The sequence below is a fragment of the Molothrus ater genome, chromosome 18 (assembly GCF_012460135.2).
Source record: "Molothrus ater isolate BHLD 08-10-18 breed brown headed cowbird chromosome 18, BPBGC_Mater_1.1, whole genome shotgun sequence".
In the NCBI taxonomy this organism is placed as follows: domain Eukaryota; kingdom Metazoa; phylum Chordata; class Aves; order Passeriformes; family Icteridae; genus Molothrus; species Molothrus ater.
The window spans coordinates 9,978,474-9,999,182 of NC_050495.2; the positions used below are offsets into that span (position 1 = coordinate 9,978,474).

Below are 20,709 nucleotides of genomic sequence, written 5' to 3' on the forward strand. Positions count from 1 at the left end.
GTGGAAGCTTTCTTGCTAAATTTGGTTTAGACTGGACAAAGTCCTTGAAAAAAAATCTAACTGTACTCAGAAGCTTCTCTGCATTCACAGGGAAAACGGACTGGCTGACCTAAAAGGTCTTTTCCATCTCTAATTTCTGTGGTTGTGTGATTCATCCCTCTTCTTTGAAAGTGTTTCCTACACGAATCGTCTCGTCAGAGGAAAAAAAATATACTAAATACTCTTTTTTCATTTCCTCTGCTCATTGTCAGAGCCTGGGAGAGGTGAGGGCTGTGTCTGCTCCCACATGAACCCAGCAGTGGAAAAGGCAAACCAGGACTCAGCTGAGCAGCAGAGAAGGAAGCTGCTCATGCCAGGTGGGGTAGGAGGAGTCGTGCTGGGGACATCCTTCCTTCCCAGGAGTGCAGCTGATCCTCCCTTTGTCAGATCAGGAGAAAGCACCGAGCTGGACAGCAGCAGCCACCGCCCCAGGACAGAGGAATGGCCCATCCCAAGAGGGGAGAGGACATCCCTCAGCCTGCTGCTCCCAGGAGACCAAATCACAGCTCCTCAGGGTGCTCCTGGGGCTCAGCATTCTCAACATCCTCCAGGAATTTCTCTCCTAAGAGCTTGCCCAGTTTCCTCTCAATCCTGCAGCAGGAGTTCTAGAGATAGCTGCTTGCAAGAAGCACAACCTGTTTTAAATCTTACCCCTGCCACCTGCACCTGAAGGCATGAAATGGGGTTTAGTCCCCATTGCCTGTTTGGGAATTCTGCCAGGGACATCACATAACCTCAGAAAGGAGGCAAAAAACTCCTGAGGTCAGCCAGGACATTCCCCTGGGAATGCCAAGGGCAGCTTTCCATCCTGCATGGGGAGGGAGCTGGGAATCACCCCAGGGCAGGGCACAGGGCAGATCCCTCGTGGCCACCAGGCCCTGCTCAGCCCCATCCCAGCCCCTGAGGCCTCCCCCAGTGCTGTCCCACCCCAGGGAAGTTGTCCCATCCCTGTATCCCTGCTCTGGATTTCTGATACCCCAGTGCTGGGGTTGTCTCCTCTCCCATGGCTCTCAGTGACTCCCTTCTCATGAGGCACAAACTGAAGGCACCAAATTATTCCTATTTTTCCTTTGGATAACGCCTTCCAACCCAGCCCATCAACTGATCATTCCTTTCCCACGTGTTCAGCAGTAGGCACAGGGTGATGTTCCTGGAAAATATCCACTTTCAACTGGTTTCTGCTTTAAAATTTGGGTGTGAGGTTGGCTAGAGGCTCACACGTGGTGGTTTCCAGAAAAGCTGAGGACCTGCTGTGTTTTGGGGCTGGCACCACACTTGAAGCCACCAATCTGATGGGGGACAATGGGGGACAGAGCTGCTGTCCCCAAATCGAGGGGCAGAGGGGAAAGCAGAAGGAACAAACCCCTGCAGGAAGGCAAACTCAGCATCTGATCCTGGCTCACTCTTCAGCGAGGTTTTGCCAGGGATTTGGGGATCAGAGGTGGTTTGAATGATAATTACCCATCTTCAGCTGTCACCCAGGAGGTGTTTGTGTGAAGAATTGTTGTGACCATAATATAGGACTTTCAGCTCCTTTTATTTCGTTGATTTAGTGGATTTTCATTCTCTCTTTTCTTTCATTTTCTGGAAGCACTATAAACCCAAAGTCCTCCAGCATCACCCCTCTCTACAAAATGCAGATTTATTTTTTTTTTTTAAACAAAGACTAAAGCTGAAGTGCTTACAGGCAGGGAATCACCCAAGATTTGAACACTTGCCAGGTACCATTTCCACCCTTAAGAAGTACCAATCCTTTTTCCAGCCGACATTCCAGGACATTGATTTTGTTTTTCTTTTCTCCAACATTGCTGCTACTCCAACAAAAGAGGGAAAATGGGTTTTCTTACACAGAGGAGGCAAATCCAAGAGGTGGAAAGCTGGACCTACACAAGCTGAGCTTTGAAATGAAAATCTGCTCTTTTAGGATTAACGAGGAAAGTGATAAAACAAGGGAACAAATTTCCAGAGGGAGACATCAACCCCTCCTCAGCTGGCAGCCCACAAGTTGTGGGGCAGGATGCAAAAATCACCCCCAGCTCCCACTAGGTGGGAGGTCAGACTCCAGGCTCGCTGGGGTCCCTTCTGGCCCTAAAATCTATGAATCTATTGATGCTCTGAGGCTTAAAAAGCAGCAGCTGCTCCTAGACAGCACCTAGTTCTCATAAGCATTTGGAATAATGGATCCATATTGTGCCAATGCATACTAATGTTAATAATATACATTTGCAGCACACAATGTGATGGCTTTGGAGACACCCAGGTGTCAGATGGAATCAGTGTCACTGCCACACCGTACCAGGACACTGCTGCAGGTCTCTCTTGGCTTCTCCAGAGGGAAGCTTTTGCTTCTTGGAAATTATTGTGTTTGTCCCTTGTGTTTCTGTAGGGAAAAAAAAAAAAAAAAAAAAAAAAAAAAGAGAGAATAAGAGAATTATAAAGGAATTGTAGCAGGATTGGTGCCTGAGGTTTGCAGGCAGCCAGAGGCTTGCAGAGGGTTTGGATGGGGATGTGAGGGGGAACAAAGAGAGGAGCTGGAGGAGCTGTGCCCAAGGAGCTCAGAGGTGCAGCCTCTCCCTCATGCACCAACACAGAGAAACTCGGAGCCAGGGCTGGGCGCTGCTCCCAGCTCTGTCCTGCTGAAGTCTGGAGAAGTTGGACAAAGAATTTGTGAGCCAGAGACCTGAGCCTGCCTCTGCCAGGTTTAACCCCCCTCAGCTTCCAAGGCAAAGGGACAATGGCCTCTTTGGCTGTGCTTTGGGGTCCTGGGGGCTCGGGAGGAGCAGGCTCCCCCCTCCAGCCCCACTCCCTGCACACCCACAAAGTGGAGAGGAGCACTCTGGGGTGTCAGGGGAAGCTTCGGGTGCTTTGTGGGGGTTTAGAGCCGGTGTGGAACACCTTCACATCCACATGTATACACACAGACACCTCATCCTCTCATAATTAGCATCAGCCTGGCCTAAAATCCCTGCCAAACTCCCCTGTCGTGCTGACATGAGCCCTCATGGGAAGCTGCCCATTTCTTTATGGGAATTCAGGAGAGCAGCACTGCACCCAGCAAGTCCTCAACTGTTTAATGCTCATTATTCAATTGTCCAATGCTTCCCAGTGCTTGGAACAAGGGGATTTTGTCATCACGCAGGCACTGCAAGGGTTAAGGCTGCCCCTGCCTCGGGACTCACCCAGGCTGGGCTGATCCTTGGCCATCCCTGTCTCCCTTTGTGAGGAGTTACTTCCAATGGAAAAGCTAAACCTGTGTTCTTCTCCTGATGTTTTTTTTTTTTCCTCTTGCTGTTTAAAAAATAATTTAATTTAAAAAAATAAAACCTATCAGAAATATTAAAAGAAAAAAAAAATGGAAGAAACCAACAGCTTCCCATGTCCCCAGAGACTCTGATCCCCTCTAAACCCTGCACAGCCCCACAGATTACCCTGCTTCTGGATCCTCTGTCTTCCAGACACCCTGGGAAGCCCAGGATACCCAGATATCATCGGGATACCCCCTGAATCAGAGCGGGTGGAGCCGTTTTTGTGACCCTGATTGCAATTAAAGGAGGCAGGGGTGCATTTCCAGCGAGGACTTGCCAGAGATGGGAGCAGGGCTGGAGGAGAGGGGAATGCAGGAGGGAGAAAGCAGCGTGGCCCTGCGCCCAGGTGACAGTGACAGTCCGAGCACACCCAGCACGGCTGCACATCAGGCAGCTGATGAGGTTAGAGAGGTCCCGGGCCGCTTTCCCGTTCCCTGAGGCCATGGAGGAATTATCCCATCCCTGCCCAACGCCAGGCATCCCCCGCGCCGTGAAAGCGCTGCTGGAGCCACCTAGGCCGAACTCTGAGCCCCATCCCCGGGGCCAGGACACCCCCAGAGAGGGCTCTGTCTCCTGGCCTGCACGGAGAGACACAAAGCTCATCCCCGACATAAACCATGGGGCACAGGGATGGTTCAGCTCCCCGGAGCTGGGTACGTCACAGAAGGCAGGGCCACGGCCATGGGTGCTGCGGGGGGAACGTGCGTGTGCAAGGCTTGCTTTGGTGTGTAACAGGGATGGGGGAGAGAGGATTTGGGCTGCGAGTGTGAGCAGGGGCCGCGCACACGCGCGGAGGAATGCGGGGATGTACGGGGCGGGCGGGGAAGGGAAGGGAGATGCGGGAGAGGCTGAGGAGGACAAAAAGCTCTGCGGGCGGCCAGGGGGACACCCCCAGCCCCAGCCCAGGGGGGGACACCCCGCAGGCGGCCCCTGCTCGCTGTGCTTTGGGCGTGCGAGCGTGCAAGGACAGGAGCGTTCGCACAAACGCCCGAGCGTCGCCTCTCCGTGACACTCGGGGCTTCGTTCTCGCCGTGAGCTTCCCCCCACCCTGAGCTGGCACTCGGCTTTTTGGGGTCGTTTTTCATCGTTTTTAAAGTGAAAACAAAAAAAAAACAAAACCCGCGCTGAGATCCCGCCTGTCCCAACGGATCCTGGGGTCCTGGGCAGCTCAGCCCCCTCCCCTCGGGATGAAGGAGTGGAGGGCATCGCGGGGGTCCGGTGGGTGTCTGATAATTCTATGGAGGTGTTCCCCAAATTTCCAGTCTTTCTGTGGGAGAAGGGAAACGGGAAGTGAGAGAAAAACAGAGAGTGGCAGAGAGATCGGAAGGGAATGTGTGTGAAATGAGAGGGGAAAACGAAAAATAGAGCAGCAGAGGGTGTGGGGAGAGAGAAAGGAGGGGAGAGAAAGGGAGGAAGAATCGAGAGAGGAAAAGAGAAAGAATTGAGGGAGGAAAAAGGAAAGGAGGCAAATAAAAAAAAAAAGAAATTGAGGGAAAACGGCGGGAAGAACAAAAGGAAACAGGAAAAATAAAATGAGAAAAACAGAGGGAAAAATGTGAGAGAAATAGGTGGGTAAAGAAAAAAAAAAACAACAGCAACAAAAAAAAGAAATAAAAGAGAAAAACAGGGAAAACCACAGAAAAAGAGAGAAATACAGAAAACCAGGAAAAATAAAGAAAACGGGGAGAAAATAAAGAGGAAAAAAGGAAAACCAACCAAGGGAGGAAAAAAAAGAAAAGCAAAGACGGGAAGATCGAGGTGGAGAGCACGAAGGCGACGGGGAATGGGGCAGGGTGCGGGGCAGCCGTGCCCGGTGCCCGCGGGACGAGGCGAGGGCCAGGGCCGGGCCCGGCGAGGTTCAGCACCCTGGAGAGCTCTCGGGGACACCGGGGACACCGAGCGGGGCGCGGCGGGACCGCGGTCCCAGCAGGGCTCTCCATGCCGGGGCTCAGCCCTGCTGAAAGCATCGCTGTCACCTCCGTCCTGCCGCGGGGCTCCTCTGCCACTTGGGACGTGCAAGGCAAGGAGCGGCATCCCTGCTCCGCTTTCCCCCTGCAGAGCGCCCCGAGCCCCTCCCGTGGAGCTGCTCCCCCTCCTTTGCCGGCATCCTTCGCTCTGCGTGGCTGCGGGGCGCGCTCAGCCCCCCGTGTGTCCCCCGTGTGTCCCCCGGTGTGCCCGCCCTGTGTCCCCCCGTGTGTCCCCTGTTTGTCCCCGGTGTGTCCCCCGTGTCGCGCCCCCCATCCCCCCCGCAGGTGCGGCCCCAGCTCTTCCCCTCCCATTGCCCAAACAACCCCAGGGGAGGGAGGAGGACCCCGAGGGGCGCAGCCTCAGGGGGTCACCGTACGCCCCGACAGCTTTGGGGGGGTCCCGTGTGCGGGGTGAGACCCCCGCCAGTGCCCTGCTCAGCCACGACCCCCGACGGGAGCACCGGGGCTCGCTCCCTTCCCTTCCCTTCCCTTCCCTTCCCTTCCCTTCCCTTCCCTTCCCTTCCCTTCCCTTCCCTTCCCTTCCCTTCCCTTCCCTTCCCTTCCCTTCCCTTCCCTTCCCTTCCCTTCCCTTCCCTTCCCTTCCCTTCCCTTCCCTTCCCTTCCCTTCCCTTCCCTTCCCTGCCCCGTGTGCCCCCCGAACCCCCCCGCTCCCAGGGCGGGCTCCCCACGCACCGGGCTCGCTCCGTCCCGCCGCTGCTGCGCGGAGCTCCGCGGTTGCCGCCGGCTTTTCTCATGCAGATTCCCTCTTTCACACCTCCCAAACAAAAGCAAACGGGGGCATCGCCTCGCCGTGTCAACACACACGCTCATTAGCGGGGAGGCGGCGGGGGGAGCGGCTGGGAACGGCTCGAGCAGCCCCTCCGGGGGGGCGGTCGCATCGACGGGAGGTTGGAGCGGGCCGGGGATCACCCGAGGAAATTTGGAGCGAGTTCTTTGCCGCATGCCCCTCAAGTCACTAAGTTTCCGAAGGTGTGCGTTTCCCGTCTCCGGCTGGTTTCTGTCAGCACAGGCTGCTCACGGCCGGGCTGTGCCCACCCGCGGCTCCACGCAGAGCGGGACCCCAGCCAGGGCCGGCTTAGCCCCGGGGAAGCGTCGGGCGGTGGGAATGGGGGTCCCGGCATCGTGCTGCAGCCAGGAGGGGCTGGGGGTGCAATTAAAGCTTCGCCAATTACTGCAACCCGCGGGGAAAAAAAAAAAGAGGACTGGTTAAAATGGCTGTGGAGAAGGATGGGGGATGTAGAAAGGTCGAGGGGAGCAGGGCAAAGCAGCACCTGGCTCGGCCCTGGCTGCCCCCAGAGCCGGGAGCAGCAGCCCCGGCCGGGGTCCCGCGAGTCTCGGGGCGCTCCGGGGACCGCGCTGAGCTCCGAGCCCGCACCGACGGCTCTCCGAGCTCCACCAGCCGCTTCTCTGCCCCCGCTCCAGATATTTGTGTCTTCACTTTGATTTGGAATTTATTTATTTTCCATTCTTTTTTTTTTTTTTTAATTGTTGGTGTGGTTTTGTTTCGCTTTTTTCCCGTTAAACGGCCTCAACCGAGCGCGGTCCCGCGGCCGCTCCGCCTCTGCCGGGGCTTCTCCCTGTTCTCCCTGCCGCCGGCATCGCCGCTCGTTTTGTGCCTTTTCTCCCACCGAAACCCCGTGCCGGAGCTCGGAGGGAAGGAAACAAAAATTCGTTAAAACGAAGTAAAAAGGGTAAAAACCCGAATTAAACCCCCCCGGTTGTTCGTTTGTATTTATCCGCCGTGCGGCTGGAGCGCTTGGTTTGTTTGCTTTCTTTTTCACACCCCCGCGGCCGTTCCAGCAGCACCGAGGGCAGCGAGGAGCTGGGGCACCCCCTGTGCCCGGCACCTTCCCCGGGCCCCTTTTTGGGCTGGGGACAAGGGGGAGAAGCAGCCGCGGGTGGGGGGGCCCGGCTGGAGGCGTGGGGGCTGCGTGGGGCTTTGTGCGGGCCGGGGGGGCCGCATTGTTCACCCGCGCTGTGCAAGCCCGCACTCACACTCACACTCACACTCACACTCACCTCGTGTCCCCCCCCGCCCCAATAATACGGAAATTTCCATGTCCCAGCTGCCTTCCCCTTTTAACCTTGGTATTAATTTAGGACGGATCTTTTTAAACAGCCCTGTAATGCATTCAGACGCTGCTGGAGGTTTATCTTTTTTTCTTTCTTTCTTTTTTTTTTTTTTTTTTTTTTTGTACCGTGGGTTATATTTACACCCAAAACAAAATAATTACACTTTTGTTGGCGAGAGAAAGCTGGTGATTAGACTGTGGCTCTTTGCAGCAAACCCTTTCTCAGTGGTACACCAGGACAATTTTTCACGGCTGGGTGAAATCAGACGCGGGAGGTAATGAATCCTGTGAGCTATTTAAATTTACAATTTGTAACGCAGTCACTCAGAAACGCCTATGGCCCGGCGAGGAGATGCTTGCTGGGTTTGTTTAATGTTAAAACCTGCCCCGTCCCCCCTCTTACCAGGGGAAAGGAGGGGAGCGCGGGGGGAGCGGCCCCGCGGAGGAGCGCGGAGGCCGCGGAGCCGCCGCCTCCCACCGCGCCCGGGCTCGGCATCCTCGGGCCGGCCGGAGCCGCGGAGCCCGGCCCCGCTCCGCGCTCCGTGCCCGGCGAGATCGCCGCCTACAACCCCAAAAATAGTTGGGAATATCTACGGAGTCGGCGGCGGAGCATCCGAACAGATAGATAATTAATTACAAAACACAGGGGGAATATGCAAACCGCGTATTACAAATTCTACAGGGCTTAACTGATTGGAAACAGATTATTATCTTGTTTGTCTTTTGTCTGTTTCACTTATCCCTCTGCCGTCTGTTGTGTTGTAAGTTGATACACTTTATTCTTGAAAGGGGATTTTTTTTTCCTTTAATAATATAGTAAATTCCATCAACATCTTGTATAAGCGACGCTGCTTCTCCACGCATTACCCTGTTAAAGCACAAAAGGTTTATTAGTTACATATAGGCGGTCTTACGGGCCCTGAATTACCATCTGTTCCCGTGGGGGAATGTGGCCTGGGGGAGTTTCTTGGGGCTCGGGGTGGCTTTTCCCCTCCTCCCTTTCCCCTTGGATTTTTTTATTCCTCGACTTTCAAACGAAAAAGGAACCGGGGGCGGCCGCGGGGAGCGGGGGACGGGCTGGGGGTCCCCGGCTGGGGGTCCCGGCTGGGTGGGGGGGACAGAGGGTGGCGGGGAGGGGCCCCACGGGGGTGTGCGTGGGCAAAACCAACAGCGCGGGTGCCGCTGCCGCACCCAGCAGGGGCAATCCATACAGCCCAGATTATCCATAGGTTATCCATAGGGTACAGCCGCACTCCCGCTCTCGGCGGCGCGGCCCCGGGCAGCCCGCGGTGCCTCAGCCCGGTGCCGAGGGAGGGCACAGCCCTGCCCGGGACACGCGTGTGCCCGCGGCTCTCCAGCCCCTCGACACCCCGGCCGTGCCCGGAGCGGGGCCTGCCCGCTGCTCCCGATGCCCCGACCCCGCTCCCGTGCTGGATCCTGCCCCGAAAGCCGTGGAGGCTGCGCTGGCAGCGGGGCCCGCACATCCCGCACATCCCCGCACGACCCGCACATCCCATACATCCCGCACACCCCGCACATCCCATACATCCCATACATCCCATACATCCCATACATCCCATACATCCCATACATCCCATATATCCCATACATCCCATACATCCCATACATCCCGCACATCCCGCACATCCCATACATCCCACACATCCCACACATCCCACACATCCCACACATCCATACATCCCATACATCCCATACATCCCATACATCTCGCACATCCCCGCACATCCCGCACATCCCAAATTCCCCAGGAGCGCCCAGGGAATGCCGCAAACTTGGGCAGAGCGCGGCCGCGATCGGCCCCGGCTCCGGTCCCTCCTCCTCCTCCTTCCCGTGCCTTCGATTTCTTGCCCGTTTCTCCCCTTTTAAACTCGCTGCAGTTTTCATTTCCTTTCTTCTCTCTTCCGTGGCTTTTTTTCCTTCTGTCTTTGTTTTCTTTTTTTCCTGCTCCTCTTCCTTGTTCCCTCTCTCTAGCGCTTTTCCTTCGCCCTTCCCTTTTGGTTTCCATTCTTTTCTATTCTAGCCGTTCTTTCTGTATTTTTATTTCTTTCCTCCGTTTATTTTTCCTTTTCCCTTCTTTTTCCTTCATTTTCCCCCCCATCTTCTTCCTTGCCTTCTTTATTTCTGTGCAATTTTTCTTTCGTTCATTTATTTCTTCTTTCTTTGCTTCTTTGCCTTTCTCTTATTTTTTTTCTTCGTTTTTCTGTGGTTTTCCTCTGTCTCTTCTTAGCTCCTTTTTCGTTTCCGTTAATTTATTTTTCCTCATTCTCTTTCTTTTCCTTTCCCTTTCTCTATCTTTTTTTTTTTCCTGCATACATTTCTCCTTTTTCCTCCTGCGCTTTTCCTCTTTTTATTTCCCTTTTTTCCTTCTCTTTTATTTTTCCTCCCTGAATCTCTTCTCTCTGTTTATTTTCTCATTTCGATTCTCCCTCTTTCCATAAATATCCCTACACACAAAACCTGCTCCACTTCCCGCCGAGGGAGGATTTGTTAGGATTTTGACATGAGGCTTTTCTGGGGTTTTTTTGTTGTTTGGGGGTTTTTTTTGCCATTACCAGGAGCATTTCCCAGCGCCAGGAGGCTCCACAGCCACGGGTTATTTCGGGCCGGAGCGGGGGAAAATAATTTTTTTTAAGTATATATTTTTAATATAAAAATACAGGGATTTTGGTTATGGAAAACGACGGGGAATGGGAAGGAATGTTCGGCCTTCACCTGCCCCGCCGCTTTCCTCCTCCTCCTCCTCCTCCCCGCACGGCCGGACCCCAGCGCTGCCTCGTCCCCTCCCGAAAGCCGCGGGGAACGGAGGCAGAGCTGCCCCGGCCCCAGGCTGGATCTTCCTCCCCAAACCCCCCGAGCCCAGGCCGGGGCCGGCGCTGCCCCTTCCCTCCCGCGGGGTCTCGGCTCCGCCGCACCTGGAATTAAAGAGAAATCTCCGTGTGGGAGGGGGCGCGGCCGCCGCCCCCCAGGGCCGGCCCGGCCCCGCTCCTGCCGCGGGCAGCGGGGAAGGGCCCGGGGGACAAAGCGCGGGGATTCGGGGGGGCCGCATACCTCCGGGGGAACTTTGCATCCCGCTCCGCTGCGGGAAGGAGCCCCCGGCCTCCTCCCCATCCCCACCGCCCCCTCCCCCCTCCCAAATCAATCCCCCCCCTCTTCTTTTTCCCACTTGTTGCTCTTCCAGACAAAAGCCTCTCTTCCCCTTGCGCAAAACAAAATAAACCCCCCAAAACCAGGCGATGCTCTTGCCCCCGAGCAACTCGGGACCCCGCAACTCCTCCCCGAGCATCGCTTGAACAGAAATGAATGCAAATGAAAATAAAAATTAAAGGAAAAAACGGCGGGCCAGCGGATTTTCGGCCTTGCCCCCCCGGCCCCCCAGCCAGGTGCGTACTCACTTCGCGGCCCAGGTACAAGCCACCCTCAACAATAGAGGCGCGTTGTTTTTTTCCCTCTGTGCCAAGCACAAGGCTGGAGCCAATTTAGATATGCTATAAATTAAGAGGTTGCCATGGTTACCCCCCAACCATTGGCCGCATCCCGGGTGACGCTGCCCTCGGCGTCACCAAATCTGAATAAGGATGCGCGAATTACTAAGGCGGGGGACAAAGCTGGCGATGGGGACAGCATGAGAGTGGCGGCGCGGCGGCGGCGGAGCACAGCGAGGCACCGGGGCTGCCGGCTGCAGGGGGGGGTTCATGCACCCCTCCCGCCGCGCCCGCTGCCGCAGACCCCGCCAGCAGCGCGGCCGCCGCTCCGCCGCCTCCCGGGCCGCTCCGCACGCACCGGAGGAGGCCGATTTCGGGGGCTCTTTAGTATTATTGTTGTTATTATTTCTCGGGGGTGGTTTGGATTATTCTTGGGGGGGGCATCGTTTTTTCCCTGCCGTCGTCGAGGCTCCGGAGAGAAGAGGGGGAAGAACTTGACAGCCGCCCCGCTGCCCTCCCCTGAATTTTTTGTTGTTCCTGCTTCTATATTTTGTTAATTTTTGTTTTGCTTCGTTCGGGTTTTATTTTCCTTTGGTTTTTTTATTTTTATTTTATTTTTATTCTCCTTTATTTTATTCCGTTTTAATTTATTTGATTTCTTTTCATTTCCTTTCATTTGATTTTCATTTTTTTTCCTTCCTTTTTTATTTCCCTATTTTATTTTATCTTTCCATTCTTTTCCCCCGCTTTTTTGTTTGTTTGCTTGTTTGTTTGTCTTGGGGGGATTTTTTTTGTTTGTTTTTTTGGGTTTTTTTTTCTTTTTTTGCCGCCGCCGTGTGCCGGCGCGGGGCTGGCTTCTCCTTTTGAGCGTCTCCATCCCCCGGCGGAGGTTATGATGGTGCATTGTGCGGGCTGCGAGAGGCCGATTTTGGACCGCTTCCTACTGAACGTCTTGGACAGGGCATGGCACATCAAATGCGTCCAGTGCTGCGAGTGCAAGTGCAACCTCACCGAGAAATGCTTCTCCAGGGAAGGGAAACTCTACTGCAAAAATGACTTTTTCAGGTGAGTCCTCACCCCCACCCCAGCGGGGAGCGGAGGGAGCGGAGGGAGCGGAGCTCTTCACCGCGCTCGGTCCTCCCTGGGGTTTCCCCCGGAGTTTTGGGGAGCTCAGGGGGGTCCCCTCCGGTCCCTCCCTGCTCTGTCGGAAGCAGCCCCGGCCCGGGGGAGCCCCGGGGGGATCCGGCGGCCGCTGCTGCAGCCCGGGCTGGGGGCGGCGAGGCTGTGCCCCCCTCCCCATCTCCCCGCACCTTCCCCCGCCAGCCCCGGCCCCGCTCCGCCGCTGCCACCGCCCGTCCCGCGGCGCCGGGCCCCGGTGACACCGAGCACCGGCCTGGCAGCCCCGGCTCCCCCCCGGCACCGCAGGCCCCGCTGGAAACGGTGCCCAAACCCGCCCCCCCCCCGGGGCTCCGCACCTTAAACGCCCCTAATGAGCGCGATAAGGGCCGGGAGGGAATTAGGGGCCGGTGTGGCAAGGGGGGGCCGTGACTTATGGCTCCTAATGCTGGCACTACATCAACGTCACGGCCAGCAGCGACACGGGCACCGCTGGTGCCGCGGCCCGAAGGGGAAAAGGGGGACCCTGCGTGGGCACCCCAGGGCCTGGCAGCCCCCGGGGACCTCGGGGACAGCCCCTGCTCCCTGTTCTGCAGGCAGATTTTTTGTTTCTGTGAGGTTTTTTTGTTTGTTTTGGGGGTTGATTTTATTTTTTGTTTGTTTTTTTCATTTTCTTTGTATCGTTTTCTTTTTTGTTTGTTCAGTTGGTTTGGGGGGCTTTGTTGGAATTTTTTTAGTTGTTTATTTTGCCGTGGGTTTTATGTTTTGTTCTTGTTGCTTCTTTTTTTTTTTTTTTTTTTTTTGGTGGGGATTTGGGTTTTGTTTTGTGGGGTTTGTGGCAGGTTTTGGTTGTTTGGTTTTGTCTCTTTTTATTTCCTTTTTTTTTTTTTTTTTTCCCTTGGGAGACTTTTCCCAGTCGATTCGGATTCCCTGGAAATTTTTTTCTTTTCTTTGTTTTTAATTTTTAAAAAATCTCCTGAAAAAAAAAAAAAAAACAAAAACAAAAAACAAACAAAAAAAAAAAACCCCAAAACAACAAAAACACACCTGAATCCAGACCCGCTCTGGGAAGCAAAGGAAAACCGGAGATTTACAAAGCACTCTGCCCGACCTGAAAAAATTCCCTCTCGGGAGAGCGGGACGGGCTGGGGAGTGGATGGGGGATTTGGGACCATGGGACGCTTTGGGGAGCGCAGCTCCCTCCTCCGCCGCCGTTGTTCTGATCCCCGCTCCCGCCGCTCCTTTCTCCGTCTCTCCCGCCGTGCTCAGCCCCATTTTCGGGGATTTTCAGGCCGGAGCCCCGCGTTCCCCTCCCGGCTGAACCCAAATCCTGCCCCGCCGAGTGCGGGGGGACCCCCGGCCGCTCTCCCCTCCCTCGCGTCCCTTCGGGGCCAAACCCGGCCGAGGATGTTGGTGCGTGTCCCCCGCGCGTGGGGACACCCCAGCCTCGCGCTGTGCCCGCAGCCCGGCCCCAGGGCTGGCGGGGATGAAGGCTCTCCTCATCCTCGCCCCACAGCTGCGGTTCGCCCTGCTCCCCCAGATCTTCCATCGGGACGTGCTGGAGAAGCGGGGCTCCCGCGGGGGGCTTGAGGAGGGGGGGTCGGTACAGAGCACACACACAGCCCCCGCCGCAGCCCAGCCTGGCCGGGGCTCCAGCTCTCGCTTTTCTCCCCTTCCCAGGAGGTTTGGTACCAAATGCGCCGGCTGCTCCCAAGGGATCTCTCCCAGCGACCTCGTCCGGAAAGCCCGGAATAAAGTGTTTCACCTGAACTGTTTCACCTGCATGGTCTGCAACAAGCAGCTCTCCACGGGCGAGGAACTCTATATCATCGACGAAAACAAATTTGTTTGCAAAGAGGATTATTTGAACTCTCCCAGTTTGAAGGAAGGCAGCCTCAACTCAGGTACGAGCGGCTCAGCCCGCCCACCGCTCCGTTCCCGCCGCCGGTTCCTCCGGGCCGGGCAGGAGCTTTGGATTTGTGGGGTGAGGGGTCAGCCCGACCCCCCGGCAATCCCTGGCACCGGCCCCGGCCCCGGCAGGACGGGCAGCGCCGAGAGCGCCGGGCACAAGCCCCGAGCTGCCGGTACCTCCTGGTTCGGATCTGTGGGATGAGCGCTGCACCCCGCAGCCCGTCGGGGGAGGGAGCGATGCGGGGTGAAAGGCTTGGAAACGGGTGGAAGCCTCTGTGACACCCCCCGTGGGACGCGCACACGCGTGGGGCGGGGGGAGCCGCGATCCCCCCGAGGGCTGCCCCGGGAGCCCCTCACTCCCCAGAGCCCCCCTGCGAGTGCGGCCGCTCCCCCCGCGCCGCGGGCCTGATCCTTCGCCTCCTTTCACCCAGAGGCAAAGCTCCCATTTGACTTCCTTGGAAGCTGTCTCTGCGTCAGGAGAGCAGGGCCAGGCCCCCTCCTGCTGTCCCAGCCATGCCGGGCGCCCCTGCTCACCCCCTTCCGTGGGCTCTCTCTCCGTCCAGCACCCGGGGCCGGATCCTGCCACGCCAGTCAGTGGGGCCGCTGCTGTGAGCGAGGCGAGTAGAGCTTGGCCTTGGGGGGGTGCTGGCTGCAGGGTCCCCGGGGGGAACACGGTGCCTGGGGGCGGGGGGGTGAGCCAGGCTCGAGGCAGCGACCGGGGGGCTCCCCAAACCCCGGCAGGGACCGGCTGCGTTTTTCCCGGCACGGGGATAGAGGGGGAGCGCGGGGGGCAGCGCGGGTACGGGGGTCACCCCCTGCCCAGCTCCCTCCACAGGGCTGGAGCGGTGCCCGGAGCTCCTCGTGGTGTTGCGGGGCGATGCTTTAGGGGAACCAGGGGGGCAGAGGCCGTCTGCACCCCTTGCTGCTCTCCAGCACCCCCCAACCCCTCTCCGGGAAAGCAGGCGGGCCGGGGGGGGGCAGAGGAGAGGGGGGTCAATGTCTCCCCGAAGTCATCCACCCCCCCTTTCCTCTCTGGGTCTCCTTTACAGTGTCCTCATGTACAGACAGGAGTTTGTCCCCGGATCTCCAGGACCCCATGCAGGACGACACCAAGGAAACGGACAACTCGACCTCCTCGGACAAGGAGACCACGAACAACGAGAACGAGGAGCAGAACTCGGGCACCAAGCGGAGGGGGCCCCGCACCACCATTAAAGCCAAGCAGCTGGAGACCCTCAAAGCCGCCTTCGCCGCCACCCCCAAACCCACCCGCCACATCCGGGAGCAGCTGGCCCAGGAGACCGGCCTCAACATGAGAGTGATCCAGGTAGGACAGACAGACCGCCGGGGGGGCACAGGGGGTCCCGGGGGGGAGCACGGGGGTGTCCCAGGCTGTGACAGTGGGGACGGGCCAACCCCATTTGTCCCCTTCCAGCGCCACCTCAAGCCCAGCCCTGCGGCCCCCCCACGCTCTCGTGGGTGAGCGGGGATCCCCCAGCCGTGGGAAGGGATGAAACGCGAGGCGTTTCGTTCCCAACACGCGAGGTTTTGCGCGGGGCCGAGCAGGATCCCGGCGTGCCGGGAGATGGATGCTCCAGCCTTGCATCCATCGCGCTCTGCAGGCAGCCGGCACTTCCTCACCGCGCTGCCCCCGTGAAGAAAATCCCTGCGGAAATGTAGGGATTAATGGGCTTTAATAGAGGCATTAATAGGGGAGGACTCTCCGGCTTTGCCGGTAGCGGAGCTGCGGTTCCCGGCTCCTGGCAGAGTCCCGCAGGAGCGCGCTGTGCTCGTCCCCCTGAGCTGCCCCATCCCTGGGGGAGTGAGACAATAATCCAGGCGCCCCACCAGGCTGCTGAGGCGTGAGCTTTCGGAGAAGCAATGCCCGTGGAGAGGCGGCCACATCTCCCCTTTCCCTTTTATTCCCACCCTCACCGCCGGCTGTTCTGAATCCCTGCCTGCTGCCGCAGGTGCTCATCCCCCTGCTCTCCGCTTTCTGCCCGCTCCTGCCATGATCCAGATCCCCTTTTTTCCTTCCCACGTTTCCTCCCTTCTTTCCCCTAACCATAGGGGAAATTTCCCCCTCCTGCATTTTCCATCTGCAGGGGCAGAGAGGTTGAGGGTGTGCAGCTGCGGGAAGGAGGAGCAGGGTTTTAAATAACCTGGATATTTGTGGGGTGCGGTGTCCCCATGTACTTTTTGAGCAGCAGCAGGAAAGGGGGTCGGTATTGGTAAAAAAAAAACAAAACCAAAAAACAAACAGATATTGGAAAACCCCGTGTGGGTGCAAGATTTCCCCAGGGATGGGATGTCGGTGACCCAGAGGGGTCCCTGCTCGCCCATCCGCGGCGGGCACTGACAGCAGCCCGGCCACAGGTGTGGTTCCAGAACCGTCGGTCGAAGGAGCGGCGGATGAAGCAGCTGAGCGCGCTGGGCGCCCGCCGGCACGCGTTCTTCCGCAGCCCCCGCAGGATGCGGCCCCTCGGCGGCCGCCTCGACGAGTCCGAGATGCTCGGCTCCACGCCCTACACCTACTACGGAGGTGAGGGACGGTCCCTGCCCTGTCGCCCTCGTGTCCTTTGTTCCTCCCATCCCGTTCCCCGCGGGTGTCCCCGTTTCACACGCGTGCCCGCAGCACACGCGCAGCCGGCTCCACGCACCCCCCGGCATTGCGGGGCCCCTCTCCCGCGAACAAAGCCCCAGCTGCGGGGCTTTTGTCCCCCTTTCAGGCCGCATTTGTTGCAATTACCTCGCGGGCCCGCAGCATATGGAGGGTCAGTGCGGGCCGGCCCCGCTGTCCCGGCGGGGCGGGATGGGCGCAGCGGGGCGGCCCCGCAGAGCCTCCCCTCTCCCCCTGCTCCCCGCACAGCCCCCCCTAAAGCTGCCTTTTCAAAGCCTCCCATCTGACCAGCGGCTTTCCAGGCACCCCTTGTTGCCCTGCAGTTAGTTCCTAGATCACTTCCAAGCTGCTTAAACACATATATTAATTCCACATTATATATATATATTATTTAATGTATTTTTCCTGCTATATATAATTTCCCCAATGTACATATATATTTTCCCATTATATACATTTTTCCCGTTTTATATTCATTTTTGCCCGTTCTTTTTATATCTATATTTTCCCCATTCTCCTTTTATATACACATATATAAATATATATGCATATATATATGCATGCCTTTTTTTTTTTTTCTCCCATTAATTAAGCACTTAACTGAGCCCATTTTCCCGGCCCCCTCACCTCTCCCAGCCCGAATTCGCTGCCCTCCCTCACTCCAGGCTGGGCAAAGAGAGGGTGATGGGCAGTGCAGCTCTCAGGATGGGTTCATTCCTCTCAGGTTGGATTTAAATCCCACCCGCCCTTGGGGTCCCCCTTTGGGAGCCAGCAGAGCGTTTCGGAGGGGACAGCAAGGGTTTGGGGCGCAGAGGGATTTCAGGAGACCAAATCCATCCATTTTCCCCTCTTCCCACAGATTACCAAGGTGACTACTACGGGCCGGGAGGCAACTATGACTTTTTCCCCCACGGGCCGCCCTCCCAAGCCCAGTCCCCGGCCGACTCCAGCTACCTTCAGAACTCAGGACCCGGCTCCACACCCCTGGGACCCTTGGAGCCCCCCCTAAGCGGACACCACTCCTCAGAAAACCAAAGGTACACGGATATGATCTCGCACCCCGACACCCCCAGCCCCGAGCCGGGCATGACGGGCTCGCTGCACCCCATTCCGGGGGAGGTCTTCAGCGGGGGGCCCAGCCCGCCCTTCTCCATGTCCAGCAATAGCGGCTACAGCGGGGCTCTCTCGCACCCCAACCCGGAGCTCAGCGAGGCGGCGGTGTGGTAGGCCCGGCCCGGGCACGCGTGTGCGTGTGTGCAGGGGGGAGAAAAACCCCCCCTGGTCCCCCCAGCCCACGCGTGTCCCCCTCCTCGCCCCGCAGCAGGGGCCGCTGGAGCCCCCCCGAACGCATTCCCGGCATCTCCGCCCGTCCTCCCCATCCCCGCACCCCCGGGAGCTTGGGGCCACCCCGCTACCTCCCCCCTCCCGGCACCTTCCCCCCGACGCTTTCTGGGGGGCACTGAAGGGTGCCCAGCCCTGCAGACCCCGCGGGAGTCGGGCCCAGCGCCTCTCGGACCAAAGCTGAACTCGCCTGGACACGGGTCCCGCACCGGGGGAGGGGCTGCGGCAGGGCTGCCCCCTGCTAATTAGCGTCCTTTTTAATTATCCCCTGCCACAGGAAGGGGGGGAATGGGGAATAGCAGGAATAACCCCCCCCCGTGGCCCCTCCCTGGCCTCGTTTTTATTGTTCCCGTTTGACCCCCGAGGAGAAGGTGGGTTTGGAGCCGGATTTTGGCGGTGGGGAGGAGGGGGCTGAGCGGGGCCAGGCCCCAGTGACTGGCTGAGATTGGGCTCCCACGTGGTGGAACAGACGCCAGAAAGAGGCAGAAACAGGAAAAAAAAAAAACCAACACAACAGCAACAACAAAATAAAACCCCAAACAAACAATAAAAATAAACCCCCGAACTAAACCAACCCAAACCACAGCAGCAGAAATTTCACCCGAGCCTCGACGCCGAGTCCCACCCCAACGATTCCCAGAGGCTCCGCCAATTTAAGGATGTATTATAGTTTTTGCTTCTAGTTTCTTTATTTTGTATAAAGGAGAAACAAATAAAGTATGTTTTTGTGTTTACTGATTATTTATTGTACTTTAGTCATCGGAGGCTCCGAATTTTTTCTATTTTGAAGGCAGGGAGGGGATGGCACCGGGGAGGGGGGGGTGAGAGCATAGAGAGAGGGGGGGAAATAAAAGGAAGGAGAATGGAAAAGGAAAGAAAAAAAAAGTTGTTTTCTGAAAGCGTCGTGGGTTTCCTGTCCCCGCTGCCTCTTGCGGAGGCTGTTAGTGTGAATGGCTCTTGTTGTTCAATGTGAATAAAAAACCTTTTAGTTACCTACTGTTCGGTCACCTGGTCCCTTTCATTTTACTTTATTTTGATTTGTTTTAACACAAGCCCGTGAGGAACGCTGTCCGGGCTCCCCCACCGTCCCCCAGCCCAGCTCCCAGCGCTGCCCTGGGTGAGAGATGTGCACCTGCACAAGGTGATGCTGCTGCTGCAGCCCCCACCCCTCCCCAGTTCCCCCCAGTTCCCCCCAGTCCCACAGCTCCCTGGCACTGGGAAGGGGCACAGTACCCAGCTCAGCCCCTTCCCCACAGCAGACAGCACAATGCACAATTTCTTTCTCCTGGGGAGCACCCAAGACCCTCCCAGGGCAGCCCAGGGGCACCTGAGCCCCGCTGGCAGAGCAGCCCCGGGGGACACCCCAAGCTGGGGTTCAGCAGTGCCAGCCGCAGATTTTGCCCCATTTTCCCTGGAGGGGGTCTCCTCCCCAGCACCCCAGCTCACTCCCCTTCTCTCCTGCTTTCTATCCTTTGAGATATAAAAATAAAAAGTCCCAAGCAGGCTGCAGCTCTGAACTAATATTTAAAATGCAAAATCATGGCAGAGTTTTTCACCCTCCCCGCCACATCCCCCTCCCCGTCCCCCCCGCTCCTTGTCTTGCAGTAAAACGATATAAACAGAATAAATTACCTTCCCTTGCTGGCTTACCAGAGTCCCTCTCTCCTGACCTGAATTTTAAGTCCTGGCTCGGTTGTAGCAGGGAGCAGCAATGATTTATGGAAAGCCAGCCACAGCTCTGCATATTTTCTCTGTTCAGCCAAGTGCTGGAATTTATCCTTCCCATACCATTACTGGCATTATAATAACGGGGTGGCCAAGGAGCCACACTGAGCCCCGAGTCAGCCCTCAGACAGGAGCTGGGGCCAGCACAGACACTGAGGTTCCCTCACCCCCATCCCCAAGAAAAACACCTTCTCCCCTTTTCCCAAACGGGGAAACTGAGGCAGGAGCACAGCTGGCTGCTCCAGCGCTCCCAGGCTGTCGGTGTTAGCAGGCAATGGGGAATTTTCATAAGGGCAGGGTGATGTGCTGGTAAATAACCCACTCACAGCATCATTTTGGGGAGTAAAAAATGGTCAATCACAGGGTGAACACTGGTTGCTATTATTATTATTATTATTATTATTATTATTATTATTATTATTATTATTATTATTATTAATTCAAAATTCAAGGCACAAAGCTGAGGGCTGTTGAGACACCTCATCTGTGATACCTGGACAGAAGAGGCTGCAGGAGGGGTTGGGGATGATGCTCCAAGCTGCCACCTCCCAGGAGGATGGGACTCAGCAGGAGCAGCCATCAAAGCAGGGAAGATCCCAAGGAATAATCCCCTGGCACAGAGGAGCTCTGCAGCTCCGAGCCGGGTGCAGGAGCCCAGCCCGGGCTCCCCATCACCCTGGAGGTGCCAGGAAGGCAGCAGCACCCAGGATTCCTGCCTGTCTCCAGCTGCAGAGCGACCACAGCTCAGGGGTGTTCCAGCCACCCTACAGCTGACATCCCTGCCAGGCACATCCACAGCCCCCAGCTGGCACCCAAAGGCCAGGGGAAGGCAAGGAGGGGAAAAGCTCCCTCTGGGTCACCCCAAACCCCCCAGTCTGCCCGGGCCACCCCCAGCAATGACCCTTCTGTGCTGAGGAATCACCATGGGGAGCTCCTGGCTGCCCTGACCCCACCCCGAGCAGAATCACGGGAATAAATTCCTTTTTAAAGCTATTCAGTTTTGTTTTGTTTTTCTTTTCTTTTCCTGACCTTCTTGCCTTTTTTTTTTTTTTTTTTTTTTTTTTTTTGGGAAAGGGGAAGGTCTGCAGAAGGTGGAAAGTAATCAGGTTTTGGACCTGGGATAAAAAATAGCCAGAGTAGGTTGGGCTG

The 20,709-nt window shown here is 57.0% G+C and overlaps 1 protein-coding gene and 2 long non-coding RNA genes across 4 annotated transcripts; 1 reads left to right on the top strand and 2 right to left on the bottom strand.

Moving 5' to 3' along the window:
- Window positions 1-1,557: 1,557 nt before the first annotated feature.
- On the bottom strand, window positions 1,558-4,449 carry LOC118693037 (uncharacterized). Its single transcript, XR_004981206.1, has 2 exons — window positions 3,219-4,449; window positions 1,558-2,419 (listed from the first exon to the last, which is right to left on the bottom strand). It is a non-coding gene; the product is annotated as an uncharacterized LOC118693037 (long non-coding RNA).
- A 3,308-nt stretch (window positions 4,450-7,757) lies between these two features.
- On the bottom strand, window positions 7,758-10,869 carry LOC118693225 (uncharacterized). Its single transcript, XR_004981235.2, has 2 exons — window positions 10,818-10,869; window positions 7,758-10,337 (listed from the first exon to the last, which is right to left on the bottom strand). It is a non-coding gene; the product is annotated as an uncharacterized LOC118693225 (long non-coding RNA).
- A 176-nt stretch (window positions 10,870-11,045) lies between these two features.
- On the top strand, window positions 11,046-18,832 carry LHX5 (LIM homeobox 5). 2 transcript variants are annotated; one of them, XM_036393553.2, is made up of 6 exons: window positions 11,046-11,912; window positions 13,644-13,867; window positions 14,438-14,491; window positions 14,924-15,201; window positions 16,251-16,416; window positions 17,354-18,832. In XM_036393553.2, exons 1-6 carry the CDS (start codon window positions 11,740-11,742, stop codon window positions 17,719-17,721), a joined length of 1,263 nt encoding a protein of 420 aa, XP_036249446.1. In that variant the 5' UTR covers window positions 11,046-11,739; the 3' UTR covers window positions 17,722-18,832. The 2 variants fall into 2 exon arrangements, with proteins under 2 accessions (XP_036249446.1, XP_036249447.1); XM_036393554.2 differs by lacking the exon at window positions 14,438-14,491.
- Window positions 18,833-20,709: the final 1,877 nt, after the last annotated feature.

Bases quoted from the DNA above. Each gene is read 5' to 3' on its own strand.
- LHX5 (XM_036393553.2), top strand. From the start codon at position 11,740: ATGATGGTGCATTGTGCGGGCTGCGAGAGGCCGATTTTGGACCGCTTC. The intron at 14,492-14,923 runs GCGAGTAGAGCT...TCTCCTTTACAG, and splicing joins GGGCCGCTGCTGTGAGCGAG to TGTCCTCATGTACAGACAGG. The intron at 16,417-17,353 runs GTGAGGGACGGT...CTCTTCCCACAG, and splicing joins GCCCTACACCTACTACGGAG to ATTACCAAGGTGACTACTAC.